Below are 13043 nucleotides of genomic sequence, written 5' to 3'. Positions count from 1 at the left end.
CCTATATAGGATCCAAACCCGCGGCGGGAGCGCTGCTGTGCTCCCAGTGCCGCACTCTCCCAAGTGAGCCACGGGGTCGGCCCTTTTGTAGTTTTTTGATAGTGATTTTGCTGTTTTAAATGTCCGCCAAGCATAGTACTGAAGTGCCTGCTACGAGTCTCTAAGCACAGAAAGCTGTGATCTCCATTACGCAGAAAATACCCATGTTAGGTAAATTTCATTCAGGTATGAGTTACAGAGCTGTTGGCTGTGAGCTCCATGTTAATGAACCAACAATATATATTGTTATATATATAATGATTCTAAATTGAATTAATATCTTCTGACAATGTATCCAGGTCTTCAAAGAAACAGTGACACCAACCACCAAATATGGTAAAAATGTGGTTAGTGGCTTGCAAATATGAAATTTTAAAGTGATAGTTTAACATAAGCCTCTTATTAACAGAAATGGCACCTACCTCCACAAAGCTGTTATGCAATTAGATGAGATTCTGCATGTAAGATGTTTAGTTTAGTCCTGGCATACAGTAAGTGCTCAATAAATGCTGGTGTTTAGAAAGGGGGCAGAGATGCAGAACAAAATGCCACCAGGTATCATAAGAGGTTAGGTTTGCCTGCCTCAGCATGAGAATATTTATCACACATGTTTAGTGAGCATCTACTCTGTGCCAGGTATGAATCGAGGCATTGGAACAGTGACTAATCAAAGACCCCTGCTCTTGTGGATCTTGTTCTTTAATAGGTTGGATCTTGACTCCAGAAGAACAGAGTGAAAAGCAGCTCCACTTACGTGCACAGAATGGACTGGTCTTCCCGATCTGCAAACAGAAAGAAAGAGCTGTGATTTAGAATTAGCTCCTAACGAAGGGTATGGACTTGGCTCCTCCTGAGCCTTCCCCTTCTAAAGCTGCTGCATGCCGGCCCCAGTGGTGGTGGCAAGGAGCCAGCTGGACTCACATTGCCCAGGGCACATGGGGCAAGACCACAGTCAACAAGGCAGCCCTGGAAAGATGCTGGAGCCTCACTCCCCCAGGAGTCAGACAGCCACCAGCCACACCAGCTCTGGGGGGTCCCAGGAGACCCGCCCTGCCCAGATTAGGTTATGGACAGAACACAGACTTTGGATCCAGACAGACTGCGGTCCCACTTGACCACTTCTCAGCTCTGTGGCCTTGGACAAATATTTTAAAATTTCTCCATGCCTTAGTTCTTTCATCTCTAATATGGTGGACGTTTTTGTTTGTTGAAAACCCAGCATCCATTCCCTCTTCTTCCAGGAAGAGCATCCTTGCTCCTTTAGATTTGCCCCCTGTCTCTCCCCTGCCATCAGGTACAGTCTTGGTGGGGCTGCTCCAGAAGGTCCCCAGGTCCCCAGCGAAGAGGTAAAGACGTACCCTGGGCTGCATTGGTCAGATTCTCGGGCTTCAAACTCCAAGCTCGGTCAAGGACAGGGAAATTAGCCCTGGGGGGTCTCACTTCCCATCCCCAGAGCCCGAGCAGCCTGAGTTTCTGTCATTTTCCAAGCCTGGCTCCCCAGCCTTCCTGCGAGCTCCTCCATACTCCCCCCTTAAGTCCTTTCCTATGTAAGAGGCAGAGTCAGTCTCTGTTGCTTACCACCAGAGAAGCCTGGCAGATGCAGAGAGCACTGTGAGATCAAACATGATAACAGGCATTACCAGCCACTTTCTACTCTTAAAGTGGCTCAGAGTGGAGCCAGGTTCTGGAGCCCATTTCCTCCCATGTGAGGAACATGGGAACAGTGAGCAACACCTTCACCCGTCAGCCAGGAATGGAGAAATCAGAGCTCATATTGGCTGACGGACAGTGCCGATGTGGCAGGCATTTCTTACATCCACTCCCGGGCTCTGTCCCTGTCATCACAGTGCTCAGCCCCTTATGAGCCTCACTTCATCAGAGATCTCCTGGGGTTCGGCTAACATTGTGTCTCCAGTACCTGCAGATAGTAGGAGCTCAATTATGTTTTTGGATGGATGAATGGACAAATGAAGAGGATGACAGATGGATAGATGGATGGATGGATGGATAGAAGGATGGAAGAATGAAGAGAAGAATGGATGGGTAGAAGGATGGGTACACAGAAGGATGGATGGGTAGAAGGATGGGTACACAGAAGGATGGACCATTCATCCATCCAAAAATATAATTGAGCTCCTACTATCTGCAGGTACTGGAGACACAATGTTAGCCCATTCATCCATCCAAAAATATAATTGAGCTCCTACTATCTGCAGGTACTGGAGACACAATGTTAGCCCATTCATCCATCCAAAAATATAATTGAGCTCCTACTATCTGCAGGTACTGGAGACACAATGTTAGCCCATTCATCCATCCAAAAATATAATTGAGCTCCTACTATCTGCAGGTACTGGAGACACAATGTTAGCCCATTCATCCATCCAAAAATATAATTGAGCTCCTACTATCTGCAGGTACTGGAGACACAATGTTAGCCCATTCATCCATCCAAAAATATAATTGAGCTCCTACTATCTGCAGGTACTGGAGACACAATGTTAGCCCATTCATCCATCCAAAAATATAATTGAGCTCCTACTATCTGCAGGTACTGGAGACACAATGTTAGCCCATTCATCCATCCAAAAATATAATTGAGCTCCTACTATCTGCAGGTACTGGAGACACAATGTTAGCCCATTCATCCATCCAAAAATATAATTGAGCTCCTACTATCTGCAGGTACTGGAGACACAATGTTAGCGGTAGAAGGATGGGTACACAGAAGGATGGATGGGTAGAAGGATGGGTACACAGAAGGATGGATGGATGGATGGAAGGATAGATGGATGGTACACAGAAGGATGGATGGGTAGAAGGATGGGTACACAGAAGGATGGATGGGTAGAAGGATGGGTACACAGAAGGATGGATGGGTAGAAGGATGGGTACACAGAAGGATGGATGGGTAGAAGGATGGGTACACAGAAGGATGGATGGGTAGAAGGATGGGTACACAGAAGGATGGATGGGTAGAAGGATGGGTACACAGAAGAATGGATGGGTAGAAGGATGGGTACACAGAAGGATGGATGGATGGATGGAAGGATAGATGGATGGATGGATGGAAGAATGAAGAGAAGAATGGATGGGTAGAAGGATGGGTACACAGAAGGATGGATGGATGGATGGATGGGGATGGATGGATGGATGGATGGATGGATGGATGGATGGATGGATGGATGGATGGAAGGGAAGGACTGAGGAAGGCCATGGCTCTGTATCACTGGGGGCCAGAGAAAACAGCAGCAACCATATACAGAGGTGGGGAGATTTACATCACATAAAGAAGATCTGGCTCACCCCAGGGCAAGATGAAAGAGACAACTGGGCAAACTCCATGGACCCTATGCCCACTCCCAATCACCTCTCTCTCTTCCCTCAGTTTACAGATGGACACTCAGTGGCCTGGTTGAGCCAAATCCTCAGGATAAAGAGCAGAGGAACCAAAGAGATAATTAATTCCTCTTTCTCACTCTCACTTTTTCCATGTCAAAGTGGTAGCATGGGCCAGAGCTGCCTGCAGGGCTTGTGTTCAGGGGGTGGGGAAGTCTCCCACTCAGGCAAGTCTGACCTCTGAGCTGGGTGCCAAGCGGAGGCCTGTGCAGGAAGAGAGGCCACAGGACCGTACAGGGCAGAAAGAGGCATCAGGACTCACTGCCCCATCTTCCAGTCCAGCTGTGTTGATTCCCTTCAGGCCTACAAGCCCTGCCTCCTGCTAGGATTCCTGGGCTGCTTGACAGCCCTTCCAGAATGCACCAGAAACCCCTGAGCATGGGCCCAGACAGACACACAAGTTGTTCACTGCCACAGTGTCTGAAACAGCAAAAGACTAGAAACAAGCCAGTTAACCAGTCCATCAACTGAAGACTAGTTAAATCAATTCCAGTGTTTAAAATCTGGGATGGCCATATAATGACGCATTAGGCAGCCATGAAAAAGAGCTTGGCAGGTCTTTATGGACTGATGCAAAATAATCTCCAAGATATATTATGGGAAAAAATAAAATGCTAGGTAGCATGGTATTATACCTTTTGTGTTTTAAAAGGAGGAATATAATATATACACACACATACGTACATACGCATACATATGTACATATATACACACACACACCCACACCCTTACATACTTGTAAATGCATCAAGTGTATTGTAAAGCCAGTCAGGACACTGCCAACTGGACACTGGTTGTCTCTGATGAACAGGTCTAAGGACTGAGAATCTATTCCTATTCTGGTTATATTTGTGCCATGAACACATATAACCATCTCCACATCTTACCAAAAATAGTCAGTGAAAAAACAATCTGTATTGTCCTTGATGAAACCATCATGACCACAAAGCTCAGAAAAGAGTGAACAGAAACAGCCGCCCTCCTGCCATCCCAATAGCAACTTTCATCCCCCGAGTGCTCACCACACCATGGCCCATGCTGAGTCCTTCTGTGATGATGTGACCCACTTAATTCTCCTGGCAGCCCCCGAGGTGGGCATAAGCATCACCTCCATTTTACAGATAAGGAGAGTGAAGCTCAGAATTGAGGTGACTTGCCTGATGGAGTTTGGATGTGTTGTCCCCACCAAACCTCATGTGGAAATTTGATCCCCAATGTGGCAGTGTTGGAAACTGATTGAGTCATGGGGGTGGATCTCTCATGAATGGATTAATGCTCTCCCTGGGGGAGGGAGGATTAATGAGTGAATTCTTGCTTTATTTGTTCCCTTGAGAGCTCATTGCTTAAAAAGACCCTGGCACCTTCTCTCTCTCTCTCTCTCTCTCTCTCTGCCCCTCCCTCTCTCTCTCTCTCTCTTTCTCTCCCCGGCTGCCTGCTGCTTTCTGCCATGAGTTGAGTAGAAGCAGCCTGAGGCCCATGCCAGGTGCAGCTGTCCCAGAATCGTAAGGCAAATAAACCTCTTTTCCTTTATAAATTACCCATTCTCAGGTATTTCTATTATAGCAACATGAACTGACTCATACACTTGACCAAGGTCATTGTGGTGGGTGGAATTGTGGCCCCCAAAAGATATGTCCACTTGGAACCTCACAATGTGATGTTATTTAGAATAAGGGTCTTGCAGATGTGATTAAGGTTCAGATCTTGAAATGAGTTCATCCTGGGTTAAGGTGGGACATAAATCATTGACTGGTATCTTTATTTATAAGAAAAGGGAGTGGGAGATTAGAGACATAGGGTAGAATGTCATGTGAAGAAGGAGGCATAGATTGGAGTGACTGATTTGCAAGGCAAGGACCCCAGGATTGCTGGCAGCCACCAGGAGGTAGGGATTGGCATGGGACAGATTCTCCCCTAGAGCCTCCATGAGGACCAGCCCTGCCAACACCTTGATTTCAGACCTCTGGCCTCCAGAACTGTGAGAGAATAGATTCCTGTTGTTTTAAGCCACCAAGTTATCAGTCATTTGTTACAGCAGTCACAGGAAACTAATACAGTCACACGGCTTGTAAGTGGCAGGCTGGGACTTAAACCCGGGGTCCGCCTGACTTCAAACACCTTGCTTTTTGCCACTGTGTTATTTTGCACAGGAAACTAATACAGTCACACGGCTTGTAAGTGGCAGGCTGGGACTTAAACCCGGGGTCCACCTGACTTCAAACACCTTGCTTTTTGCCACTGTGTTATTTTGACTTCCTCAGATAACATGTACTGATGTGCTGGTGGCACTTCCTTCCAGGATAAAAACAGGAAGAAAACAAAACTTTAATCATCCCAGTACACTCTGGGGAGAGACACAAGTGAGCAACCCCCCCTTGTGTATGGGAGCTCTGCAGAGGGGGGCGTCCTGCATCAGCACAACTACTAGCTCCTATCCTGGAATCAAGGGAACATGGACCCGTTCCTGCAACTTCCATGCAGAGAGAAAATCTACTTGAGAACAGAGCAAAATGGGAAACAGGATAAAAACTGCTTCGGGCAGGACAGGGTAGGAGGGTGAGGGGTAGAGGAACCAGGCACCCTGTGATGTGACCCCCAGCAGAAAGAGAACCTCCTGGGGCCGGCCCAGACATCTTCTACTATTTTAAGAAAGGATTCTGAGACTGATGAACGACAGGCTATCTTGATCCATCTGCTTTGGGGAGAGAGGCAGGTTTCCCAGCAACCTTGCAAAGCCAGGGCCTAGAGCAGGAGAGATTGATAGGGTGAGATGCTCACAGAAGAGGGAGCAGGCTCCAAGGGAAGGTTCGGGAGCTGCAGGGGTGGCTCTGTGCTGGGGCTGCTGGGAGACCTCTGGCCTGGAGCATTCCCATCGGAAACACCACCTCCAAGCGTGGGAAGCTCACAGAGCGCTGGTTATGGGCAGAAGAAGGGCTCCGCATGGAGTGCAGGGAATTCTGATATCCTGGAGCTTTCTTATCTGATTCCTTCCCCAATCCTGAGCTTGTGTCTGTCTGATTTGGGAAGCAGTTTTCCCAAATTTTTCATTGAGGTGAAATTCATATAACATAAAACTAACCATTTAAAAGTGAATAATTCAGTGGCATTTCATACTTTCACAATGTTGTGCAAGCAACATCTCTATCTTGTCCCAAAACATTTTGTCACCCTCTAAAACCCTGTACCTATTTAGCAGTCTCTCCCCATTCCTCCCTCCCCATAACCCCTAGCAACCACGAATCTACATTCAGTCTCTATGGATTTCCCTGTTCTAGATATTGCACATAAATGGAATCAGAGAATGTGTGGTCTTTTATATCTGGCTTTTTTCACTTAACATAATGTTTTTGAGGTTCATCCATGTTGTAGCATGAGTTAGTGCTTCATTCCTTTTCATGGCCGAATAACATTCCATCAAATGGATAAACACATTTTGTTTATCCATTCATCCACTGATGGACATTTGGGTTGTTTCCACCTTTTGGCTATTGTGAGTAGCGCTGCTATGAACACTCATGGACAAGCTTTTGTTTGAGTACCCTGTTTTCAATTCTTTGGGTATATATCCTAATCCATTCTTGAAACATCATTTTGGGAGCCACCTCCTCCATCATACTTTCTCTGACTCCATACCTGTCTAGAGCTGAGTAGGGGGCCTTTTCACTGTACCCCCCACCTACAGGGCTGCCAGGGACAGTGGTGCAAGTTGCACACTGCATAACTCCAGGGGGAGTTATTCATGTTGGCCATTGTAGATGTGTGTGTTTATTATAACAATCTTCTAGTAGATGGAGGAAAAAAATGTCTCGAGAACGGTATGCCTTTTTCTAATTCTATAAAGGTGCCATATAACCTAGTGGTGACCCTGGCTCCCATAGTCCAGTTTCTCTCTATTGTAGCAATTAACTTCACTGTGATTATTATTTAACCTGTCTACTTCTCAATACTTTTGGAGGGGAAAGGTATAGATTTATATAATGGTAACTTGCCATCTATCCATGAGATTGCACACAGAGTTTTTATTTTTCTTTTCTATACTGGTAAAAAATTATGCTACTTTACATTATTTACAATAGCTAATGAGTGGAAACAACCAAAATGTCCATCGACTGGTAAATGAATAAACATAATGTGATATATTCATACAGTGGGATATTATTCAGCCATAAAAAAGAAGTACTGATATGTGCTACAACATTGATGGACTTTGAAACATTATACTAAAGTGAAAGAGGCCAGATGCAAAAGGTCACATATCATATGAAGACATTTATATGAAATGCCCAGAACAGGCAAATCTATAGAGACAGAATAATTGTTGCCTGAGGCTGGGGGTGGGAATGCAGAGTGACTGTTAATGGGCACAGGTTTCTTTTAGGGATGATGGAAATATAAAATTAGATTGCGATGATGGGTGTATGACCCTGTAAATTCACCAATAATGAGAGAATTGCATACTAAAAATAGCTTAATTTATGGTTTATAAATTACACCACAATAAAGCTTTTAAAAAAGTGATGCTAATTTTATACTACCTCTGAATGGTAAGAGATCTGAGCTCTTACACTTCACACAGGTCTATTAGATTTCCAACAACTGTAAACTGTTTCTATCATTTTTCCCACTAGCCCATGAGTCCCTGAAGATCAAAGGCTGTGCCTGATCTCGGGTGCCAGGAACAATGCTTGGCACATACTAGGTGCTTAGGAAATGTTTGTTGATTTCCTTAAGGAACTGCGTGCTCGCTCGCACACTGTCTCAGAGGCACTTGAGGCAGAATCAATGGTAAACGCATATTCACGTGTCACATATTCATTCAGCAAATGAGTCCTGAGCACCCAAACTGCTAAGAACGTGGAGTTTGGCTCTGATGCTTCCTGAGAGAGACAGGATGCCAGGATGCCTTCTCTGCCGAGGTGACACTTAAGCAGCTGCAGGAAGGATGTGGATGAGGAGGCCTGAGACACAGAAGCTCAGAGGCAGGAAAGAACACTACAGCGACCTACGTGCAGATTTGCGGGGCTGGAGCCTGGGGGCAATGGCCAGCCTGGCCTTCCCCGAGCCCTGGGGTCCCTGTAACCTCATGCCCCATGCTTCCACGTGCCTCTCTCCCCTCCTCCTCGCTGGCCTCGGGGTCGGGCCTTGGATGTGCAAGCCTCGGGGGGTGTTCTGTGAGGAGACGGAGGGCTTCTGTGGTCCCTCCCCCACAGAGGCCTGAAGACTCTCAGGAGGTGCCCAGCTCCCCACAGACCGGCTATTTCGGCTCAATCCCAAACACATGCTCATGGTTTCTGGCTGGGGAGCCAGAGGCCCTCAGGCTGACCATAAAAGGAGAAAACTGAGCTGGGACTGAGAACAGACCAAGGCTCGCAGCTCCTCTCCCTTCCTTCTTGTGCCAGGCTGCTGTGGGACTCAGAGAGAGGGAGGTGGCCAAGCCCATGTCCCTGCAGGGTCACCCATACCTCCGGGCCAGTGAGGGATGAAGGATACAGCCTCCACTGTATGCAGAAAGTGGCTCCTGACCTAACATCCCCCATGAAGGTAGATGCCAGATGGTTCCAGACCCCTGTGAGGTGAACGCGAACATGTACAGTGTGTGGCCCTCAGCAGACGACAGCTAATGCTTGTTGGATGTGTCCTGACCAGGTACCATGCTCCCATGCCTTGTCCAGATGAACCCTCACAACAACTGGAGTAGACATGGTTATCATCCTCTTGGGACAAATGAGGAAACTGAGGCACAGAACAATGGCACTGGCAGAGCTGGGATTGGAACCCAGCTCCAGAGCCCATGCCCTAAACCACTACTCTGTGGGTCAGGGCCCTTCTCTTGTTCCAGCCTTCCTCTCCCAACCCTTCTCCACCAGCAGAGCTGGAGAAGAAGGCACACTCTGGGGGCTGTGCTAGATCCCAGCGGGTATTTTGCAAACCTACATAGAGCCCCACAATTTAAAAGCAGAACTGGCTGACTGATGGGTGTAAGGTACAGAAGGACCAATCCACTCCTGGTAGCCTCTTGGGCCTCACCTCCCACTACCCACCTTCTCTCGGCCTTGGCCTCACCAGCCCCACGGATCCCATATCAAGTTCCCTAGTTAAGTTCACATGTCAATTCCCAAGGAGGCCTTCCTGCCCGCCCAGCCTAGGACAGGCCCCCAGGGGGTACATCTCGCAGCTCCCTGGACCTCCCCTCCTGCACATTTATTTGTGGGATGATTTGATTAATACTCACCCCCACTAGACTATGCTGAGTGCAGTGCCTGGCATAGTAGGTGCTTCTTCTACTCAATGTTTACTATTTTGCTTTTTAAAATTACTTTTCCTTTGCTTTCCCCTGTCCCTCTAAGACAACAAAGGCACCAGAGAACGTGAGCTGTGTATGATAAATCAGAGTGCTGCTATAGTCTAAATGTTTGTGTCCCCCCAAAATCCACATGTGAAAACATAATCACTAAGGTGATCCCCTGTCCCTCTAAGACAACAAAGGCACCAGAGAACGTGAGCTGTGTATGATAAATCAGAGCGCTGCTATAGTCTAAATGTTTGTGTCCCCCCAAAATCCACATGTGAAAACATAATCACTAAGGTGACATATTAGGGGGTGAAGTCTTTTGAAGGGGATTAGGTCATGAGGGCTATACAAATCCGCATAAATGGGATTAGTGCTCTTATAAAAGAAAACCCAAAGAGCTAGCTAGTCCCTTCCACCATGTGAAGACACGGTTAGAAGGCACCACCTACGAGGAACAAGCCCTTACCCGGACCTAACCATGCTAGCACCCCCATCTGGGACTTCCCAGCCTCTAGAACTATGAGAAATACATTTCTGTTGCTTATCAAGCCTAGCTCTGACATTATCTGACCTTCAGCAAGTTCCTCACTTCTCTGAGACTGAGTTTCCCCAACTATCAAAGGCAGCTAATAATAGCACCTGCCCCTAGCTCTTAGGGCGCATGTGCACAAGCACACCAATGAAGGAAGAATTTGACATTTGCTATTTTATCAAAACCATCAAGGTAAACATTATGGGAAAAAATCACAACTTTATTGGCCTTCCTTACTTTGTGATTTAGTATTGTTTTTATTTTGATTGACGTATGCAGGCACTGTAATACTTTCAGGACTTAATTTTAAAGGTGCTAATCTGGTCTTGTCCACTTTGTACGTTTGTGGTTAAAGATTAATTCAGAATACACACACACGGCACTGTAATACTTTCAGGACTTAATTTTAAAGGTGCTAATCTGGTCTTGTCCACTTTGTATGTTTGTGGTTAATGATTAATTCAGAATACACACACACACACACACACAAATATGTATTTTTTGGTGGCTGGCCAGTACAGGGATCAAACCCTGGACCTTGGTGTTATCAGCACTGCACTCTAACAGAGCTAACCAGCCATCCCTAATAAAGAATATTTTTGCAAAGACCTGAGCATATAGGATGCAAAAAAACAAAAAACAGACAAAACAAAACAAAAAGCCAACTACTATCATCATTATCACTTCTTTGGAAAAGAAGATATGCAAGAATTTCCACAGAGGATGGTTGGTTGAACACATGCATTTAGTGCTCTCTGTTCCCCAAAACTTACTAAAATGACATTAAAAGGATTTTTTCAAAAACATGTGAACCAGTTCAAAAAGAACTGGATAGGAGAGAACAGGAATATCACCTTGGAAGCCAGAAAACAGGACAAGCAACGATAGTTTCAAGAAAGAAGAATTCTATCTTGGCAGTGGAGGGAACTGAGAAGCAACCTAATTTTACTACCGTTCCTACCCCAAACCTCAGTAACTGGCAGCACCAGAGGCCTCTGGAAGAGGAAGCAAAGGAGATAAAGACACAAGGAGTGGGTGAACATCTGTCTGAGAAGCTGCTATACACTGCAGATACCTTCTATACTCTCTGGAGCCAACTGACAGCTTTTCCCACATCCCACAGAAGGTGGTGGACTTATTCTGTGGAGAGGGTTAAACAGAGGATCTCTGTCCTGGGGGATACCTGGGACCATATTGAAAGAAGGAAGATAATGTACAAATTTCATCCTGAATTTAGAAACCCTCAGCCTCTTTGTGACTAGACCCTCAAAATGATGCTAGACAGACCTTTAACCTCCATGCAGAAGATTGTATAAGCCTCTTCTAACAAGTAGGATCAACCCAAGAAAGAAAGAAAGGAAGATATATCAGAAGTGTGCCGAGGGGAGGCCCAGTTTCTTCATATGATAGCCAAATTCATCATTGGGAAGCCCCTTCTACAAGCATGGAGCTTCCACCAACTGTTTGGTACCCCATGCACTAAAGCATCCCAGGTTTACGGACAGCCGGGGAATCATCAGACATCTAAAGGAAGTCACTAATCTGACAGATAGGATTTTAAACAAATAAATAGAGAGAAACAGAGACTATGTATGAACTGTCCTCCAAGAAACAGGATATCATATTCATGGAAAAAGAATGCTATAAGAAAGAAACATTCAGAAGGCAAAATAAGAGATCTTGGAAATTAAAAAAAAAAAAAAAAAAAAAAAACCCACTTATGCCAGAAATTAAAAATTCAGTGTAAGGGTTGGAAGATAAAGCTGAGACAACTTCCCAGAAAGTAGAATAAAAAACAAAAGGAGATGAAAAGGACAAGAGAAAGAAATAAAAATTATAGGACTAGTCCAAGAGTTCCATAATGAAACTAAGAACACTTCTAGAAAAAGAACAGAGAACACAGAAAGAAATTCACAAAAATTTCCCGGAATTCAGGGACATGAGTTAACAGATTAAGAAGGCCCACTGAATGTCCAGCACAATGGATGAAAACAGACCCATGGCAAGTCCCATCATCATGAAAAAGAAAGGTCTAAAAGCTTCCAGAGAAGGAAACAAAGCAAAACTAGTCATACACAGATGATCAAGAGTCAGACTGGGTTTTACCTTTTCAATCACAAAACTGAAGCTAGAAGACAAAGAAGCAATGCATTAAAAATCCTGAAAGAAAATTATTTCTCACCTAAAAATTTAAAACTAGGTAAACTATCCTTAAGTATTAGTGTATCATCAAGTCTCTCAGATATGCAATATCTCATTTTACCTCACATACATCTTTTCTTGAGAAGCTACTGGATATGGTGTTCCGCTTAAACAGGAAAGTAAATCAAGGAAAAGGAAGACATGGAAACTAGGAAACAAGGAATCTACCATGAGAGCACTGAAGGGAATTTCAAAGATGATAAGGAAAATCCCAAGTGACATCTACCAATCACGGAAAGGGCCAGAGCAGGTCTGAAGGCTCCAGCACAGATCACCTTCAAGGAGAGGCTGTTAATAGGATCCCAAATACATGTCTGGACATATTAAGAGGAAACTAACACATTTAGAAGGAGAATTGGGGGTAAAATTAGTGATTAAGTATATAGGAAACCAGGTTGGAAATAAAAGGCAATTGCTAACTCCAGGAAAAGAAAAGTCAGCACAAGACAGTGCAAAGCACAGCTTTGAATGACATCTACATAATTACATTACAGTGTGAACTCTGAGTACTGACTTCATCAAAATTAAGATAAAACTACATTGGGAGTGTACGAGATGAGGAATTTCTTTTTTTTTTTT

The 13043-nt window shown here is 45.1% G+C and overlaps 1 protein-coding gene across 3 annotated transcripts in view; it reads right to left on the bottom strand.

Annotated features, from left to right (window-relative positions):
- MYH11 (myosin, heavy chain 11, smooth muscle) overlaps positions 1-13043 on the bottom strand; it is a 111919-nt gene that overhangs the window by 79461 nt on the left and 19415 nt on the right. For all 3 annotated transcript variants that reach the window (XM_008587771.1, XM_008587769.1, XM_008587770.1), the window contains exon 3: positions 794-821. In XM_008587771.1, the coding sequence (XP_008585993.1) occupies positions 794-821 (28 nt within the window). The remainder of the gene's footprint in view (positions 1-793; positions 822-13043) is intronic.

Source organism: Galeopterus variegatus, unplaced genomic scaffold, assembly GCF_000696425.1.
Source record: "Galeopterus variegatus unplaced genomic scaffold, G_variegatus-3.0.2 Scaffold4536, whole genome shotgun sequence".
NCBI lineage: Eukaryota > Metazoa > Chordata > Mammalia > Dermoptera > Cynocephalidae > Galeopterus > Galeopterus variegatus.
The sequence above is the reverse complement of the archived record's forward strand: the minus strand, read 5'-3'. Positions and strand labels throughout refer to the sequence as shown.